At 38.5% G+C, this 20,681-nt stretch overlaps 1 protein-coding gene and 1 non-coding gene across 4 annotated transcripts in view; both read left to right on the forward strand.

Moving 5' to 3' along the window:
• The first annotated feature begins 2,840 nt into the window (after nucleotides 1–2,840).
• TEX10 (testis expressed 10) overlaps nucleotides 2,841–20,681 on the forward strand; it is a 60,261-nt gene continuing 42,420 nt past the window's right edge. For 2 of the 3 annotated variants that reach the window (XM_077756093.1, XM_077756094.1), the window contains exons 1-5: nucleotides 2,841–2,995; nucleotides 6,805–6,993; nucleotides 8,468–9,180; nucleotides 9,565–9,808; nucleotides 16,303–16,415. In XM_077756093.1, the coding sequence (XP_077612219.1) occupies nucleotides 6,814–6,993; nucleotides 8,468–9,180; nucleotides 9,565–9,808; nucleotides 16,303–16,415 (1,250 nt within the window). In that variant the 5' untranslated portion in view covers nucleotides 2,841–2,995; nucleotides 6,805–6,813. The remainder of the gene's footprint in view (nucleotides 2,996–6,804; nucleotides 6,994–8,467; nucleotides 9,181–9,564; nucleotides 9,809–16,302; nucleotides 16,416–20,681) is intronic. The other variant, XM_077756095.1, reaches the window with a different exon arrangement.
• LOC144225090 (U1 spliceosomal RNA) lies at nucleotides 13,613–13,776 on the forward strand. Its single transcript, XR_013333203.1, has one exon. It is a non-coding gene; the product is annotated as a U1 spliceosomal RNA (small nuclear RNA).

The raw sequence follows: 20,681 nt of genomic DNA on the forward strand, positions 1-20,681 counted from the left end.
CTGAAACGATATGTTGAAGTCCTAACCCTTAAGCACTCCAGAAGGTGACCTTATTTGGAAACAGGTCTTCACAGATAATAATGAGGTCATCAGAGTGGGCCCTAATCCAATATGATTGGTGTACTTATAAAAGGAAATTTGGACACAGACACAGACACACATAGAAGGAAGATAGTGTGAAGACAGAAAAATCCTCTACAACCCATTTAGAATTCATGTAGGGCCACTACAAGTTAGGAGAGAGGCATGGAGCAGTCTCCCTCAGAGTCCTCAGAAAGAACCAGCACTGCCAAACCATGATCTCAGACTTCTCGCCTCCAAAATCAATACATTTCTGTTGGTTAAGCCACCAAGTTTGTGGTACTTGGTCACAGAGGCTCCAGGAAACTAATACAGTAGTTTCTGTGGTCAATTGGACAGAATTTTGAAAATGGAATATGCCACAGATTCTAGAACGCATGTGCACTGTACATGTTTTCCTGGCATGTACAGAAAAAGCCCAAGACTTTGATTAGTTATATTATTGTTATTTATCAAAGATCTGTTCTGGCTCAGCTAAGCAGATGATCTTTGCAGTTGTTGAGTTCATCACTTAGAGTTGGAGAAAGCCTATCTTAATGTATATATTTTTCATGTCTTTAACCAAGGGTTGGGAACTGGCATCCTGCTTATAAGTATATCGTTTGACCTACATAGTCTTTTGTTGTTGTTGTTGTTGTTTTAGATTTTATTTTTAAGATTCACAACCCCAAGATCAAGAGCTGCATGCTCTGACTGGGCCAGCCAGGCACCCCAGTGTTTTAAAAATAAGAAAAAATGTTCTTGTTCACGAGTATTTAAAGATCATACTTCTTATAGAGGCACCTGGGTGGCTCAGTAGGTTAAGTGACTGACTTCAGCTCAGGTCATGATCTCCGGGTTTGTAAGTTTGAGCCCTGCATTGTGCTCTGTGCTGACATATCAGAGCCTGGAGCCTGCTTTGGATTCTCTGTCTCCCTCTCTCTTTGCCCCTCCCCTGCTTGTGGTCTGTCTCTCACTCAAAATAAATAAAAACATTAAAAAACTTAAAAAAGATCATATTCTTATAAAAATTTCTGGATTTCTGTTTTCCTTTTTTCTTAGTTTATTGTCAAGTTGTTTTCCATGTAATGTTTTCCTTTTTTCTTGAACATGAGATTTGCATTTCCTCATGGCAATAGTGGTCTGAAGACTGGCTATTTCCCTTAGCCAGGCCAAGCATCTACTACTGTCTACTACATCACCACCAGCGCCACTTTGCTACAGGCAAAGAAGCAAGAGTGGCTGGAGTAGAGTGAAAAAGGAGAGTTCTCAGAGTGCCCAGAGGTTCAGTGATATGTCAGAATATGGGAGAACTTGAGGCCATGATAAGAACTCTAGCTTTATTCCAAAATGAAGTGGGGAGTTAATGAGGGGTTTTGAGCAAAAAGAGTGACCTGATCTGAGATTTGAAATTCATCACACAGCTGCTCTGCTGATATTAGAGTGTTAAGAGGAAGACACTAGAGTGCAATGGTGGAAATGGGAACCCTGTACAGAGGTTTTCTACAATGATCATGAGATGGGTTAGACCATAATCACAGCAAGGGAGATGTTAATTGGTGAAAGTCAGGAAACACTTCATGTAAACAGAATCTCCCGATGAATTAGATGTGAAATGTGGGATAAAAAAGACTTTCTTTGGGTTTTTGGCCTGAGTAACTAAAGGGATGAAGTTGCTACTTGAGATGAAGATGTAATAGGAATAAATTTTAGGGGGAAAACAGGGAGGTCCACTTTCGACATGTTCACCTTGAGATGTATATACGGTGTCCAAAGGAAATGTTGAACAAGCTGTTAGCCAGGAATCTGAAGTTTAGGGGACTCCCTGGCTAGTGATAAATCTCTCCTCTTCTGATCCAGTCTCGTAACTTTTAATGCTATGTAATACCATACAATGCTGCTGATTCCTAAATGTTTATGATGGATTTAAGGCAGATTGTGGTAGTATGGCTCTTTGCCAGGGAAGGGAACGGTGGGTATTTAGGTCAGCTTTATCTCTGATCACAGAACAGGAATGGTCTTAGTCCCAGCGTTTGGGTCTCTGCTTATAAACTGAGGCTCATATGATTGTCAGTTTTACCGTTTTATTAAGCTGTAGAAGCAAATCAGAATCAAGGTCTCAAGTCCACACCTGGGGCTCTTTTCTCCACTCCACCATCCAGTCTTCGGCAAGGCTATCTTTCAAAGAACCACTCTCTTTGCTTTCTCAACTGTTTCAATTTGGCTTTCAATCTAGGCATTCAATTTCTCCCTTAACTTCCCTGGGCCCACTTAATTTCAGCAGTAGGAATCTTAGTACTGAGATACTGAAATATCAGGGAAAATCCTCCACTAAGACTCTTAGCTTCTAGATACTAGGTGAACTTTGCCCTTGGTCAAGTAATTCTTAACTGTTCCATCCAGGTAAACGTCCTCAGGAATTCTATGGTTCTAGCAGTCTGAAACTTTTCCCCTTCCCAATTTAGTTCAACTTCTGTTCTCAGAACGTGGCGGCAGGTCTGGGGAATCCTGGTCTAGCGAAGGGAGAAAAGGCAAGCTCTCAAGCAGCAGTAACCAGGGTGACACCCAACATGAACGCCCAGGAAGTTCAGGGCTTGGGGCCAAGCTTTGTCCTCGGCTCCGGCGCTCTGCTCCCTGGGCTTCCCGGAGCGCGGGGGGCTTCCGGCGGGCCCCCTCCTCCCGGGGGCGGAGCCTACCTCTCCCACTCCCGCCTCCCCGGCTGCGCGCGGCTGCGGGCCGTGGTCACGTGAGCACGGCGCGGCGGGGGAGGGGCCCTGATTTCCGGGCGGCGGAAGGAGACACGGCCGCGTGAGGACGAGGCGATTTGAAAACACGCTCCGGGAGCGAGAGGCTGAGGCCGGTGGCGCACGCTGTCGCCTCGTGGGCTTCTACTCGGACGCTCCTCTCTTCTGCTCCGCTCCCGGCGGGCCCTCAGGTGAGCGGCCGCNTGGGAGTAGAAGGCACGATAGTTTTTACAGCCCACCGCCTCTTCACTTGTGGGATGCTGGACCGAAGTCGGGCGGTGGGGACGAGCGGGCGTCTCGTCCTCGGTCCCGTCGCCGTCCAGGTGTGGGGGGTTAAGCGGTCTTTGCGGAGCTGAGTGGGATCGGTGGTTGTCTGGAGTCGCCCCTGTGTGGGCCATTTACTTTCTGGGAAGCCTGGTGTCTCCGATTGTCCCCCGAAGGAGAGTTGGGAGGAACTCGTGAGAGTAAGGGGTTGGCGGGGAAATTACGAAAGGGCCACTGCAGTGTGCATTATTTATTTATTTTTTGGAAAAGAAGTTGGGAATTAGGGTTGTAGACAAAGTAGGTGAAATTCGATTGGGTCGGAATTCTGACACGCAGGACTCTTGCTTATGTTGATATTAGAAGACCTGCAACTGGAATATGAAATTCACTTTTAAAACTTATGGGCTCACCCGCGTTAAGAGGTCCAGTGATGTGAGACTTCAGCCTCTGAAGCTGGAGTTTCTACCTTCTTCTATTCAATGTTGGCTACTGTAAAAGTGGCTTAGAATATCTGCTGTGCTGTGAAAAATCTTTTTGTTTTAATTACTCATTTTTAGAGATTTAATTTTAAGTAATTTCCACACTCATCGTGGGGCTTGAACTTGCAACCCTGAGATCCAGACGTATATGCTCTACTGACTGGGCCAGCCAGGTGCCTTTGAAAATCTTTATATTATTAAAATTTTTTCTTAAAAAAGTTTACTTACTTTGGGAAAGAGAGAGAGAGAGACCCAGCTGATAGGGAAGCTTGAACTCAGGAACCTGAGATTATGACCCAAGTGGAAACCAAGAGTCAGAGGCTTAACTGACAGGCCACCTGGGCATCCCCGTTATTATTATTATTTTTTGTTTATTTATTTATTTTGAGAGAGAGACTCTCCAGCATTCTCTGAGCTGCCCGTGTGGAGCCCATCGTGGGACTTGATCCCATGAACAGTTAGATCATGACCGGAACCAACCAGGTGCCCCCTGAAAATCTTTATTTTAAAGTGAAAATAACAAATTGGGAATAGGACATTAAAAATTCCTAGTATAAAAATGGTCTCTATGTACCATAAAATAATAATATTAGCTTTGAAAGTCAAGGAAGGGCCATCACCCCTCTTAGTTTCTAATAGGAGAAATCAGTGTGACTAATACAAAGTGATGGATAATATGGTATAAGCTTGACTGTGTTGGACACAGATCAGGTAGTTAGTGGCTACAGATAACACAGAGGATTGGTGAGTGGGGAGTTAATTTCAGTTTTTTGTCTTATACCATTTATTTTCATCTGTGGTACTAGCTAGTAATAAAATTGTAGAGAAAGCTCACAAACTGCTTGCTTAATTAATAAAAACTTTTAGAATTAAAAGCCAGGTGAGGAGAACATGGGTGGCTCAGTTGTTTGAGCCACCCATGGTCTCAGCTCAGCTCATGATCTCTTGGTCCATGAGTTCAAACCCTGAGTTCAAGCCCTGAGCTTTCAGTACAGAGCCTGGAGCCTGCTTCAGATTCTGTGTCTCCTTCTCTCTTTCTGCCCTTCCCAGCTTGTTGTCTGTTTCTCTCTCTCAAAAAAAATAAATACTAAAAAAAAAAAATAAATAAATATAAAAGAAACTTAAAAAAATAAAAACGCANTAGGTTTTGCTTACCCATTTATTCTTTTTAGATTTTGCTTACCCGTTTTTTAAAACTAGAATAACTAGAGGTGTGGGTGGCTTGAAAACTTGGAATTGGTATGAATGAAATAAGTTAAGCCATTTTGCCACTCAGGTTTCCAGTCCTCACCTTAATTCCAGTGTATATAACATAAAGCTGATTTTGCAGAGCTCTGTTTTTGTAAGTCCCTTTTCAACTCTGTAACACAGGACTGACAAATCTTTCTGAGGCCCGCCTTGAAAATCGGTTTAGTGCCACCTTCCTCACATGGTTTTGTGAGAATTGAATACCAGTGTACATAATGCATCTCCTGTTGTGCTTGATATGTTCTGGTCCTGAGACTTTGAAGAAAATATACGTGTTTGTTATGTATGTTGAGCAGTGCCAGGTGCAGTTCTCAGTGTTTTACAAATAGGAACTCATTTGTTCCTTATTAGTCCTACCTCATAACAACTATATGAGGTAAGTATTATTATTATCATCACTGTTTTGATAAAACTGATAAAAGCTGAGGCACAGTTTTTAACTACAGCTAGAAAGTGGCAGTCTGAATAAGAACTGAATCGGTCTGGCTCTAGAATCTGCTTTTAATCTAGGTTGCCAAATCCTACCTAGCTCAAGGGGCTCTAATGTAGTAAAACCTTGCAATCGTGTGAATTTGGATGTAATGTTATAGAGGATTGGCTTCTGGATTCCTGGAACTTGAGCTGCTTGGTCTTACACAAACCATTTTATTTCACAACGTAAACCTTCATTTTATTCAAATTTTTTGGACTCCTGATTTCTAGTGTTGTGACTTAAAAAAAAAAAAAGTATCTGGATATAGGATGGTTATGATAGACCAGAAGTTTTATTTCAGAGGTACTTACCTGTTCTAGTGGGTGTATAGTGGCAAGCAGAGCTCACTATTTTTGTAGCATGTGGAAAAGTTTTCAAGAAGAGTTGAGCTGATTCCAGGTATAGAAGGCTATATATTTTAGAGAGATGTTAGCATGTGGGAAGATAAAGCTGGAGAGGAAATTAGAAGGATGTGAAATGTCAAGTTATGGAGTTTTTACTGTAAGGGAGTGCAGGAACCGCTGAAAACTCCTGAGCCATATCTGTTTAAAAAGAGCTCTCTCGTGATTCTAGCAAATGGACTGGGGAGTAGACACTAGAAACAAGGCAGGCATACTGATGGGGAAACTAATAAACAGTCTAGAGTAGAAGTAAAGGATTTGAGAAGTGGCCTGGGAATGGGTAGGAGACACAATCAAAGTTTTTGTGTGAGAAGTGGGAAGATTTGGATATAAATTGAAAGAATGTGGTGAAGAGGGAGAAGTGCAAGATGACATGTTTATGCCCCAGTTATGTATCACAACAGTGGCCTAGCTGGTCTTTTGTTCTTTACTCCTCTGTTATACTATATTTCCTTTTATACTGCTTTTTATCCTGATTTGGATACTGTTTTCTGTTTAGTTTGAAACTATCCTGGTGTTAAAAATGCTGATATCTCATTTTTGCCCATACCTGGCTTATTCTCTACCCCTGAACTATACTGTATTCTCCTTATTCAGTGAAATGCTCATTAACTCCCTGCTGTCTATCTCTGAATCTTACTTGGTTTTGAAGCATCAGCTTAGGTTCATGAAACCTTTTCTGACTGTTAAAGGCTGTGTTAGATAAAAACATTGGTTTTCAGACATAGTTTTGTTTCCTTCGTAGAGGTTGCTCAGGGACTTTGAGGGGCCAGGAGCAGATACAAGGTATATTTAGTAATCTGTGTGTCACCCCCACCCCAAACCCTGGACCTGAGTATTTCAAAAGGTTTCTATTTAGCAGAATTGTTTGACAAGGGTTCCACAGCTAAAAACCCTTGATAAACTTGTGGCAGGGTTGTTACCTTATTGTTGATGACTCTTTATAGTATCTCTTGACTAAGGTGTACCTGTTGGTAAAGGTATTCTCCATTTAATACTTTGATCTTTTGGCACAGTCACTGTTGGCCTTGATTATCTTTGAAATTAATTTTAGAGTAACGTAAATGTTGGAAAATACCTTCTTTTCTTTCATAGGTTTTTTTTTATCCATTGTTCTAAAATTCTTTTCATTCTAGCACTCAAGAATGACCAAAAAAAGAAAACGCCAAGATGATTTTCAAAAAGTAAAACTAAAAGTTGGTAAAAAGAAACCCAAATTAGAAAATGCTACTGTTACAAACTTTAAAACGAAGACTATACATCTGCCTGAGCAACTCAAAGAAGATGGAACTCTTCCAACAAACAATAGAAAACTTAACATAAAGGTAAATCATAAATACTGTTTTGATAAAGTAAGATTTTTCTTCAAACTTATCTAGAATTTTTTTGTGAAAGGTTGTATTGACTCTCAGGGTTTATTGATGGCTGAAGTTTGGAGTTGTCTGTCCAGCAGATCTGAGCTGCCACAGCAGCTTTCCCACTTCCTTCGGAAAGACTTGCTCAACCAGACCCAGTGATTTCTCCCGTGTATACCTATCTGGCGTCTTAATAATGATCTGGAAGTAATTTAACTTTTTGATATAACAAGTTTTTGATGTTACTGTTTTCAAGCTGTTTTTATAGTTCATGAAAATCTTAATTGATTTTTTTTTTGAGAAAGAGTATGCGAGCTGGGGAGAGGGAGAGAGCATCTTAAGCAGGCTATTTGCCCAGCGTGGAGCCCAAAGATCTTGCCTTAATCCATTTTTGAATCCATGTAACTTAATAGGTTCGTAGTAAGTGTATGAAGTTAATTCAGGTTTGAGCAGTAGTTCTGTTTAAAAATTTAACAGCTGTATTGAAGCGTAATTTACACATAATAAAATAAACCCATTTACATTCTGTAATTTTTAATATAGTTATGCTACTACCCCCATAATCTAATTTTAGAACAGTTTTATCATGCCAGAAAGAAACCCTATATCTATTAGAAGTCACTCCCTATTCTTCTCTCCTAGCTCTAGGCAGCCACTAATCTACTTTATATCTGTATTGATTTGTTTATTTTGGTCATTTCGTATAAATGGAATAATATATGTAGTCTTTTGTTACTGGTCTTTTACTTAGTATGTTTGGGAGGTTCATCTGTGTTACAGCATATCAGAACAGTACTTCATTTCTTTGTATTGTTGAATAGAGTTTCAGTGCATGGTTAATGTCACATTTTATCACTCATCAGTTGATGGACATTTGGTTGCCACTTTTTGACTCCTATGTGTAAAGCTATTATGAGTATTTGTGAACAAGTCTTTGTGAGGATAAACATTTTCTAGTTTTGCTTTCAAGTTCTGAAGTTTAAATAATTTTGAAAAGGTACATGAAGTTACTTTTTGCCCCCATAGATTGTATAAATTATTCCACAGATAAAATTGTTTAATGTTATACTGGAAATCACACATACCCTGAAAGACCATTTAAAATAAGCAGAATGTGTTTGTTAAGTTAAGAGTATGTAAATGCATCTACCATATGTTTGGTACATAGTAGATTTTTTAATAGTGATGATGGTTGTTGTCACTTTAAATGATAGCCTACATGCAGGTTAATTTCAAAAATTCTGACCAAAAGTTATGTAACTTTTTTAAAAGCTAAATATAGTTTAAAGATAAGACAATGTTTTGGATCTTAATAAAAGCTAAGTAATATTTCAAAAGTATTTACTGAAGTAGTTTCCTCAAGGAGGGTCAGTTTATTAGCATAGTTTTAGTTAGCATGTTTATTTGAAAATGTTATAGCTAAATCCTGTATTTTTATTTTTAGGATTTGCTATCACAGATGCATCACTACAATGCTGGGGTTAAACAAAGTGCTCTTCTTGGACTTAAAGACCTTTTGTCTCAATACCCATTTATAATTGATGCACACCTTTCAAACATATTAAGTGAAGTGACTGCTGTGTTTACAGATAAAGATGCTAATGTACGATTAGCAGCAGTTCAACTTCTTCAATTCCTGGCCCCCAAAATACGAGCTGAACAAATTTCTCCATTTTTTCCTTTGGTAAGTGCCCATCTCTCTAGTGCCATGACTCACATTACTGAAGGAATTCAGGAGGACTCTCTAAAAGTTTTGGACATTCTGCTGGAACAGTACCCAGCCTTAATTACTGGCCGTAGCAGTATATTGCTTAAGAATTTTGTAGAACTTATTTCTCATCAGCAGCTGTCCAAAGGACTGGTAAATAGAGACAGATCCCAGTCCTGGATACTTTCTGTAAATCCTAATCGGAGACTCACTTCTCAGCAATGGAGGCTGAAAGTCTTAGTGAGACTCAGTAAATTCCTTCAGGCCTTGGCAGATGGATCCAGTAGGTTGAGAGAAAGTGAAGGACTTCAGGAACAAAAAGAAAATCCCCATGCCACTAGCAACTCCATTTTTATCAACTGGAAGGAACATGCCAACGACCAGCAGCACATCCAGGTTTATGAAAATGGGGGTTCACAGCCAAATGTCAGTTCACAGTTCAGGCTACGGTAAGAAGGATTTCAGTTATGTCCACACTCAGTTTTCCTATATTGAATTTTAACTGCTCACCATTGATGGCTAATTGTGGGAAGACATGCAGTTGTCTTTTATGGTTTTCATGTAGTTACTCATGATTTGATTTTATTTACTGATGGGAGGAGTCATCTGAAAGTATTAATTTATTCATTTCTTGCAAAGCCTAACGAGAAATAAAACTTGATAGTCTCTTGGCTTTGTCATCTTAGAACTTTATTTTCTTACTAGTCTTGATCAATGTAATTATCAATTCAGGGAACTTCATTTTACTGGTACTTTACATTTAAGATTTAAATTAAACTGGGAATAACATTTTTTAATCATTAATTTTTATTTTTCATACCTTTCCTTATTAGGTACCTGGTTGGAGGACTAGGCAGTGTGGATGAAGGCCTGTCATCTACTGAAAACTTGAAAGGATTTATTGAGATAATAATTCCATTGCTAATTGAATGCTGGATTGAAGCTGTGCCTCCACAACTAGCTGCTTCTGTTGGAAATGGTATAGAACGAGAACCTCTGCAGGTTATGCAGCAAGTTCTTAATATTATCTCCCTTCTGTGGAAACTCTCTAAACAACATGATGAAACTCATAAATTGGTGAGAACAGGTTCTTTATTTTCTAACTAATGCCTTTTATCATAAATGGGCAGATTAGAAATATATACATTGGTACTAATTGATTATGCATTTTCCAGAAAATTCCAGTGGTGTAACTATAAGCTTGTTCCTTAATTTTAGCCCCAAAATGCAAGTTAAGATAGTCTTGTGAGATTATCCTCTGAAATTTATTTATTAAAAATTTTTTTTAATGTTTACTTAGTTTTGAGAGAGACAGAGCATGAGTGGGGTAGGGCAGAGAGAGAGGGAAACACAGAATCTGAAGCTAGCTCCAGGCCCTGAGCTGTCTGCACAGAGCCTGAGGTGGGGCTCGAATCCATGAACCGTGAGATCATGACTTGAGCCAAAGTTGGACACCCCACCAGCTGAGCCACCCAGGTGCCCCTGTTTGTTTATTTAAGAGAACACAAGTGGGAGAGAGGGACAGAGGGGGGCAGAGAGGGAGAGGGAGGGAGGGAGAGAATCTTAAATAGGCTCTGTGCTTAGTTCGATCCTGTGACGCTGGGATCCTGACCTGAGCCAAAATCAAGAGGCAAGATGTTCAACTGACTGAGTCACCCATGTGCCCCACTCTGAATATTTTTTAATTTGTTTAAGTGAAATGCATAACTTATTGAATGTAATCACATCTAATTGTATTGTTTATGGCAGATTGATTATGTAGGAACATTTCAGTTTCTGGAGGCCTCTTACAGGATTAAAAAAGTTGCTTATTAAGGAGTTCCTTCAAGTGTATGCCACATTGTCAATTTTAGCAGAAATGGACCACAGTGAAGATCTTACAACTAACCCAGAGTTGTTTTTCAGCTACTGTGATTTAGAGAAGAAATTGCTTACAGAGTGATTAGTGCATCCTCTTTTTTTTTCTCTTGATAAGATATATAAGATCAGAAAACATTTCAAAAAGTCATCTTTCATTGTAGGTAAGGTGTAGTTATAGATACGGCATGAGTGAAATTAACCTAAATTCTAAGTTGTATAGTAGTTTTTTACCAGAAAAGCGGATAGTAAAGACATGTTTCATGATGATTCAATTTATCTGCTGTTTGGGGGAAGAATTGAATATTGGGCAGCCCTTTTGAAGTTCTATGGTATAGAGAATATAATGTATAGTCTGTGGTGCAAGTAAAGAAGAACAAAATCTAAGATTAATTTGTAGGTATTAAATTAATATCATACCACACTTAAAGGGCAGCTGCAGGAACAGTACTTTAAAGTCTGAAGTATCTGGTTTATAGAATTTCTGCAAGGATTTTTGACCGAGCAGGTGTGAATCCTTGAAGTTGCCTACATGTGTACATAACTGACAAGGCAGTTTTTTGGTTTTGTTTAATTTTTATTTCAAGCTGAAATTTAGAGTGAGTTAGTAGACTACATAAAATAAGATGAAGGATAAACTAAAAATAGTATTTGATCTTGAAAAGTATTGTGGAATCATACTAAGGTGTGTGTTTCTTTTAAGAGCTTGCTCTAGCGCTATTAACCCGTTACCCATCATTGCAGGGTTGTAATATGTATTGCTTTTTCAAATAGGATGGCATTTTATTGACTACAGTTTAGAGCTTGTCTCATGATTCATTGCGTACATTGTCAAGAAATTGATTAGGGTTGGGGGTAGAGTGTATAATATGAAAGCAAAGCTTACTGTCCTTTATAGCAATTAACCTATGATGTAAGCTAGTGACTAATGCATACACATTTTTGGAAAAGTATATGTTATATGCATTTTTGAATGGATTCATTTGAAGCTGGGATAGAAAGTAAAAGTAACAATATCAACATAAACCTTAAGTACCAGTCATTCCTTTATTTTTAGAAAACTAATTACTAAAAATTGAAAGCATTTTGATGTTTGGTGATACACAGGCACTAATTGTTATTCCTTTAGTAATAGTGTTTGTAACTAGATAGAATGGTTGGACCAAATGCAATTCATTAATTATGCTAGTATTATGCACTGTCATTCAGATAACACTGTCAAAGGATCTAAACACTGCCTTAATTTTATGGATATTTAAAGTTGTATGCATTAAAGCTATCCTGTGCTATTATAATATGACTATTAACAGTTAACGTAGGACACTAAGTTCAGAAGACTGTTTTGCATACACTGTTGAACACTACATAGAATACTAAACTGGGATACTGTTTAAAACTCACATAAATTGAAGAAGCTTTAATTAAAATAGAAATAGAATTTAAAAGCATACACTGGTAGAATTCTCCAATTTACCTTGACAAGTTGGTTATGTTGACTGGTAATAACTGGATAAGGTAAGATCCATTATTTTATTTTGTTAAAAAAATTTTTTTTGATGTTTGTTTTTGAGAGACAGAGCATGAGTGGGAGAGGGGCAAAGAGAGGGGTAGGGGCAGAGAGACAGGGAAACACAGAATCTGAAAGCAGGCTTCAGGCTCTGAGCTTTCACCACAGAGCCTGACATGGGGCTTGAGTCCATGAACCACAAGATCGTGACCTGAGCTGAAGTCGGACAGTTAACTGACTAAGCTACCCAGGCGCCCCAAGACTCATTATTTTAGAGACAAAGTATAAATATGTATGTGAGCTATGTAAGATGACATTAAAATGCATTAGTCAACTAATTTTTATGATGATTATGATTCCTGTATTTTTTAATTTTAATTTTTTAATTTTTACTCGTTATTTTTAAATTTACATTCAAGTTAGCATATAGTACAACAGTGATTTCAGGAGTAGAGTCCTTAATGCCCCTTACCCAGTTAGCCCTTCCCCCTTCCCACAACTCCTCTAGCAACCCTGTTTGTTTTTCATATTTAAGAGTCTCTTATGTTTTGTCCCCCTCCCTGTTTTTATTATTTTTTCTTCCCTTCCCTTCCGTTCATCTGTTTTGTATCTTAAAGTTCTCATATGAGTGAAGTCATATGATAATTGTCTTTCCCTGGCTAATTTTGCTTAGTATAATACCCTTTAGTTCATCTGTGTAGTTACAAATAGCAAGATTTCATTCCTTTTGATGGCTGAGTAATACTCCAGTGTGTGTGTGTGTGTGTGTGTGTGTGTGTGTGTATGTATGTATACATACACCACATTTTTTTAATCCATTCATCCATCAGTGGACATTTGGGCTCTTTCCATACTTTGGTTATTGTTGATACTGCTGCTATAAACAGTATTAGGTTTTTTTTTTTTTTTACACCATTCTCACTGTTTCTATCACTGACCTTCAGTTATAGCTTAGCTTAGTTAAGATATTGGATGACCTATAAGAGCTCAAACTTTAAAGGATGGGTGAAATGGAATTCCTTGGCCTTAAATGCAAATTGTTTCCCACAACCTAAATTGTAGCTCTTTTCTATCAGAAAATGTATAGGTCTTCTGGAACACCTGGATGGTTCCATTGGTTGAGCATCCGACTCTTAATTTTGGCTCAGGTCACGATCCTAGGTTCATGGGATTGAGCCCAGTGTCGGGCTCCATACTGAGTATGGAGCCTGCTGAAGAGCCTCTCTCTTTCCCTCTGCCCTTCTACCCTGCTTGCGCGTGCACTGGCTTGCTCTCTAAAATTAAAAAAAACAAAAACCAAAACGGGCGCACTAGGGTGGCTCAGTTGGTTGAGCATCCGACTTTGGCTCAGGTCATGATCTCATGGTTCGTGGGTTTGAGCCCCATGTCAGGCTTTGTGCTGACAGCTCAGAGCCTGGAGCCTACTTTGGATTCCCTGTCTTCCTGTCTCTCTGCCCCTCCCCCACTCACACCCTGACTCTTTCTCAAAAGTAAACATTAAAAAAACATTTAAAAGAATACTTAACCTGGCAGGGGAGATATCATGATCACAAAGGTGGTTTTCCCAGGGCGAGGCTTATCCATTGCACTCAGGATGTGCTGACTCCTGCGATTTCCCCAATGTGAGAAACTTGACTGCATAATTTGTGGTAGTGAGGGACTGTGTTTGCATTTTCCCCTGTAAAAATAAAAAATAAAAAAATGTATAGGTCTTCTATTGTTAAATTGGCATCTAGATTAAGTGCAGTCTTAGGACATGTGTTTGCTTTTTAGGTTTTGCTAAATGTATTTATTTGCTGCACACTTGAGAAACTTCATTTTCATCTAAGTTTTATTGTTTACTTATTTAAAGTTTATTTAGAGTGTGCACACATGCATAAACAGAGAAAGGGCAGAGAGAGAGGAAGAGAAAGAATCCCAAGTAGACTCCATGCTCAGCATGGAGCCTGACATCATGCTTAAATTCATGACTGTGAGCATCTCCTGAGCTGAAATCAAGAGTCAGACACTCAACCAACTGAGCCACCCCAGCACCCCTTACCTTTGTAGTTTAATACCTGCTACTTTTAGTTTATATACTTCACTGCCTATGTCTTTTTTTCCCTTGAGGATTGGAATTTGTACAATGCAATGCAATCATGCATCAGGATTTGTTGAACATCTATAAATATGGCTATTTAAGTTAGTTAAAATTCAGTTTCTTAGTCATACTAGCACATTTCAGGGGCTCAATAGCTATGTGTGTCTAGTGCCTGTGGTATTAAACAACAAAGATGAATAATAATTCCATCATTGTAGAAAGGTCTGTTGAATAATGTTGCTATACAGTCTCAGGTGGTGTTCTAGGCTCAGGGAATATAGAGATGAACATGACTGACAAGGTTGCTTGCCCTCACAGTACTTACCTTCTGGTGGGATTGATGGATGGTAAACAAATCTATAATGTCAATACTAAGAAGAAAGATGAAAGTAAAGCAGGGTAAAGAGAGAACATGTGCTGGAACAGAGTGAGTGGGAGCTTTATTTCTATTACTACTACTACTATTATTGTTATTATAAACGTTACTTATTTATTTTGAGAGGGAGAGAAAGAATCCTAAGCAGGCTATTCACTGTCAACATAGAGCCCGATGCAGGGCTCGAACTCATGAACTGTGAGATTGTGACCTGAGCTGAAATCAAGAGTCGGAAGCTTAAGCAAGTGAGCCACCCAAGCACCCCAGGGGAGAGCTGTTTTAAATAGATGATCAGGAAATGCTTTCATGACTTTTAAATGTCACTGAATAAATTAAGGGAGCAAGTCTTAATAAAGACCTGTGGGAAGAACCTTCTAGGCATAGAGAAGCCCCTGAAGTGAGAACAAATTTGACACATTTGAGGAATGGTAGGAAAGCCTGTGCAAGTGAGGTACTAGGAGAATGGTAGAAGATGAGGGGAGAAAAGTGACAGTGTCCAGATAATGTGGCACCCTATTGTCCATGGTAAGAAGTTTGGATTTTAACCTGAGTATAGTGGAAAGACATTGGAGAGTTTTCAACAGGGGAAGTGGCATGATCTGAGTTATGTTTATTTAACTTTAATGTGATTAATTGGCACATAGAACACTAGTAAACTCCCCTGTGATCAGCACCCAGCTCTAGCAAAACTTGAACACCATCCATGCTATGAATGATCAGTTCTGCCCTACACACTTATTCCCGTTCTTCCTTCCCATGTTATTTGGAAGCATGATTTATGTTTTAAAAGATCACCCTGGCTGCTATGCAGAGAATTGACTTTTGAGGACGGCAAGAGGAAAAGTAGGGAGACCAGTTGGGAGGCTGTTGCAGTAATCTAGGTAAGAATGGTGGATTAGAATAGAATGATGGCTGGTGTTGACGTGTGAAGAGGAGCAGCTGGATTCTGATAAGGCTGGCAGGACTGCTGATGTGTATAGTGAAGGAAAGAGGAGCAAGGATGATGCCTGTGTTATGGTCCAAATGACAGTGTGACTCCTGGTGGGGAGATCGGTTTATTCATGTTAAATTTAATATGCCTGTTAGAAGTTCAAGAAGACATGTTGAGTATACAATTATAAATTAGCACAAAGAGAAGAATCCAGTAAAGGCACTAAGGAGCTGTAGGGTGACTGGCTATTTTAAACACCTTAAGTCCCACATGCCAAGAAACCTTTCAGTCGCTGGCAAAATGGAATGGTTGGTTCTCTGGATAGGAGAAAATAAGAGTGCTGTAATCTGGAAAAAGTGTTTCAGGTAGGAGAGAAAGATTGACAAATACTGCAAGAATTTTAGAGAATTGCATTGCTCTTTGACAAAAATCTTTAATAGGAAATAATAGAATTGCTAGGAAATAAGAGTTGTGTAATGGAACACTAGTGAGAAGACCTTCTGGTATATTTTACAAATATTGCACTAGTGGTTCAAATTCAGAATTTTGTTCTTAATTACTTTCTCCCTTTTTCTTTTAAATAATAGATAAAATGCAAGTAATGATAATTAAACATTAAAAAGAACTATGGGTGAGAATTGAATGCCCTAATACTTTATTTTGATTATTAAAATTTATATCTTTTATCACAAGCAAACTGTATTATAATGGTTATATATGGTTGAATATTAATAAGTGATCACATTTCTGCTTAAAGTTTTATTGGTTGTTTTAAATGATTGTTTCTTGTAGATTTTCTAATCTTTACTTATTTTAATAGGAGTCATGGCTTCGAAAGAATTATCTTATTGATTTCAAACACCATTTTATGAGTCATTTTCCATATGCCTTAAAAGAAATAACCAAGCACAAAAGGAAAGAGACAAATAAAAGGTATTGTGATTCTTTCCACTGTATAGACTTGAAAAGCTTTTTAACCTGAAATTACCAGAAGATAATTAGCCTTAAACTGTAACTTTGTAAACCGTGAAGGGTTTATATCTAAATTTTGTGAGATAAAAGTAGTAGTAGTGTGGCTGATCTTGAACAAATAAGTCACTTTAAGTCTTGAGACTTCCGTTTCTTTTAATTTTTAAAAATCTAAAGTGAATATTTTTCACAGAGTGAGTATCAAGTTATATGAATAAGAATTTAATAAAATTTGTTGAGGGGTGATTTATTTGGGAGAGAGGTACTATATGGTCTCTAAACTAGAAAATATCTTAAGGGTCAGCTAGTTCTGTCATTTATATATGAGGAAACTGGTAATGAAATTAATATCAGTCTCAGGAAGAAGAATAATTGGAGAAAAATAGCTTTCTAAAACAGGTTTATGGATTAGAAGATGGAGTTTAAAATTGTAAGCCTGAAAACTGTTTAAAATGTTCATCTCAAGTGAGAGCAAGTAAATGTAAAAACAAGTTATCTAATAAAATTTGAGAAGCAGGTACAAGCTAGAACGCCAGAAGTGGCAATTCCCCAAATGAGTAAATTCCTGAAGGGGTCTTAGTGTGTCAGATGATTGTTAAATTTATCAAAGCGAAGAAACTACCTGGAGAATCAGTGAGACTCTTTGAGCAGGGTTTAGAGGATATGCTTAAAAGGGACAAGGCTGTGGGAGGCAGATAAGCTTTTGATTTCTTGATTTAATATTTTGGTTGCTTACTATAAACAAAGTACCATAATAGAGATCATCAGTTGTCTCGTTCTAAGCAATTCATAAAGTTGTTTAAATCAGTCAAATCAAAACATAAAATTGGTAAAAGAGTATGTCAGGGAAGAGTCAAGAGACAGACCACAGTAGAGATTTTAACAGCATTTTAAAAAAAAGTTTATTTTGAGAGAGAGTTTGTGCGCATGTATGCACAAATGGGGGAGGGGCAGAGAGAGGGGGACAGAGGATCCAAAGCAGGCTGTGTGCTGACAGCAGTGAGACTGCTATGGGGCTCGAACTCAGGAACCGTGAGATCATGACCTAAGCCGAAGTCAGACGTTCAACTGACTGAGCCACCCAGGTGCCCCAAAGAACTGAAAAGGCAAAAAGAAACATAATATGGAGATAGCAATTCAGGAAAGTAGCTACTATCTCTAGAAGTGGGAGGAAAAAGAGAAGAGAGCAAGAAGGTCGGAGGAAATGCTTTGTGGCACCAGAACTATGACCCCTGGGAAAGTGGTTTGCTTTCATTGTGCAAGAATGTTTTTGCTGCCTGAAGAGGGTCCTCGAGCTGGGGCCCAAAACTTTCCTAAGGAAAAGAAGGCTGGTGCTTCTTCGGGTAGCGATGATGCTGGTTTTGTGTCACAAAAACTGCAAACTGGATTCAGCTGTGGCTACTAGAATAAACTGCTGCTGGCGTAAGGAAGAGTTGTTGAGTTGAATTGGCAGCAAAAGGGAACAAAAACAGGACTAGGAAGCAAACAGAACACTCTCCCATCATCCTCCTAAAGCTTTCTAGTCTCTTGCTAGTACCCCTTTATTGACAGAGCTTATAACAAGAAGCCAGCTGCAAAGGAAAAATGTGGCCTAGAGTCCCAGCTCTAGGATGACAAAACAGAGTGTAGATGCGTGGGTTTGAAGCTTAGAAACAATAATGCAGTAACCGGAAGGAGGAAAACGTAATCGTATGTAACAGAAGGCAGTTTATGTAAGGGGAATTATATAATTAACAAGTGCTATAGGAATTTATAGGAAGAGAAAGATCCTTTCTTTGATGATGAACAGATAAAGCTATATTGAAAAGTAGTATTTGAACATTGATAAGACTTCAGCAGGCAGAAATGAAGCAAGGGATGAGAAATTATACTAATTAGAGGAGGTAGCATGTAAGAAAACTATAGGATTAGGTAGTGGAGAGCATGGGACAGATCTGGATCAAATCTGGTTTCTGCCATTCACTAGCCTTGATGCTGAGAGATGTTCCTTGTCTGTGGAGATCAGTGCCAAAAGGTCAAGGCTGAAAGATAAATGAAGACTTTTGGTTAGATCAAAACTATGTTTTTGAAAGATTAATGAATTTCTGGAGTTGGAGGGGACAGTCAAATAGGTAGCTACTTTCTTGATAAGGTATTAGGTTCCCCACTTCCCACCCCTCAAGAAACTATTTCTTAATAGAGCAAAACTTAAATCTGGTCCACAGATAAGCTTCAGAAAGTCCTAGAACTCTTGAACAGTTTTATGTGTATGTATTTTTTCTGATAAGAGCTTCCATACATAATTTTCATCAAAATGAGATTAAGTAGCGGTTAGGAAGTTTGGAATTTAGTAGACTATTAAATGTAAGTAAATTATCCAGGAGTGTGTGAGTGTGCTGTCATCATTCAGAACATGTGTTGAACGCTTAACATGGGTAAGACACTTAACTGTACTATGTGCCAAGCATTTTGGGGTAGAGGTGATGCTTTGGAGTACAATCTAATGGGGGAGATGTTTATTTCTGATTGTTTAATCTGTGACCAACTGTGATAAAGGTAAAAAGAAATTTTTTTTTTTTACATTTATTTATTTTTGAGACAGAGAGAAACAGAGCAAAAGTGGGGGATGGCAGAGAGAGAATGAGACACAATCCGAAGACGGCTCCAGGCTCTGAGCTGTCAGCACAGACCCTGATGCAGGACTGAACTCACAATCTGTGAGATCATGACTGGAGCGAAGTCGGATGCTTAACCGACTCAGCTACTCAGATGCCTTTGTGATAAAGTTAATGAAGGAAGAGTTTAGGGTAATATAATGAGCTTGTCCTGAACTTTTAAGAGGGAGTAGAGTTATAGGGAAGGCTTCCCTGATGAAATGATTTGTACCAAGATATAAAAGGTAAAAAAGAGTTAATTTTATGAAGAAGTTGAGATGATGAAATTGTGGAATATTTTTTTAAGATTTTATTTGCTTAAAAAATTTTTTTGATAGCTATTTGTGATNAGCTGTCAGTACAGAGCCCAGTACAGGGTTTGAACTCATGAACTGCCAGATCATGAGTTGAGCTGAAGTCAGAGCTTAACTGACTGAGCCACCCAGGTGCCCCCCAAATTGTGGAAATTTTAAAATTAAATTAAATTTTATTTCATCACAATAAGTGTACTCTTTAATCCCCATCCCTTATTTAACTGATTCCATTACCCAGCTCCCCACTGGTAACCATCAGTTCTCTGTCGTTAGTCTATTTCTAGGTTTGTTTCTCTCCCTCTCTTTTTTATTTTTATTTTTTTGCTGCTGTTGTTTTTGTTGTTGCTCCTTTGTTTTTTGTATTTGCTCATAAGTTTTTCCACATGTGAGTGAGATCATATGGTATTTGTCTTTCACTTATTTTACTTAGCATTATCTTCAGTTCTGTCCATGTTGTTGCAAATGACAAGATTTCATTCTTTTTTATGGCTAAATAATATTCCGTGTGTGTGTGTGTGTGTGTGTGTGTGTGTGTGTGTGTGTCTCTATGTACATGTACAATACCTTCTTTATCCTTTCATCTTTAAATGGACACTTGGACTGCTTCCATAGTTTGGCTATTATAAATAATGCTGCAGTAAACATATGGGTGCATGTATCCCTTTGAATTAGTGGTTTTGTATTTTTGAGGTAAATACCCAGGAGTATGATTCCTGGATCATAGGGTAGTTCTATTTTTAATTTTTTTTTTTAAGTAGGCTTCATACCCAGTGTGGAGCCCAGTGTAGGACTTGAACTCACAACCCCAAGATCAAGACCTGAGCTGAGATCAAGAGTCTGACACTGACTGAGCCACCCAGGCACCCTTATTTTTAGTTTTTTAAGGAACCTCCATACTGTTTTCCCCAGTGGTTGTACCAATTTGCATTCCCACCAGTGGTGCATGAGTGTTCCTTTTTTCTTCACATCCTTGTCAGCACTTGTGTCTTCTGTTTTTGATTTTAGCCATTCTCATAGTTGTGAAGCGATACCACATTGTAGTTTTGATTTGCATTTTCTTGTTCATGAGTGATAAGCATCTTTTCATGTGTCTGTTGGCCATTGGCTCTCTGTATGTCTTCTTTGGAGAGATGTCAGTTCATACCTTCTCATTTTAAATTGGATTATTTGTTTTTAAGGTATTGAGTTGTATCAGTCTTTTATATATTTTAGCTACTAACCCTTTATTGAATGTCATTTGCAAATGTCTTCTCCCATTATGTAGATTGCTATTTAGTTTTGTT

This window comes from Crocuta crocuta, unplaced genomic scaffold (genome assembly GCF_008692635.1).
Source record: "Crocuta crocuta isolate KB4526 unplaced genomic scaffold, BGI_CrCroc_1.0 scaffold431, whole genome shotgun sequence".
NCBI lineage: Eukaryota > Metazoa > Chordata > Mammalia > Carnivora > Hyaenidae > Crocuta > Crocuta crocuta.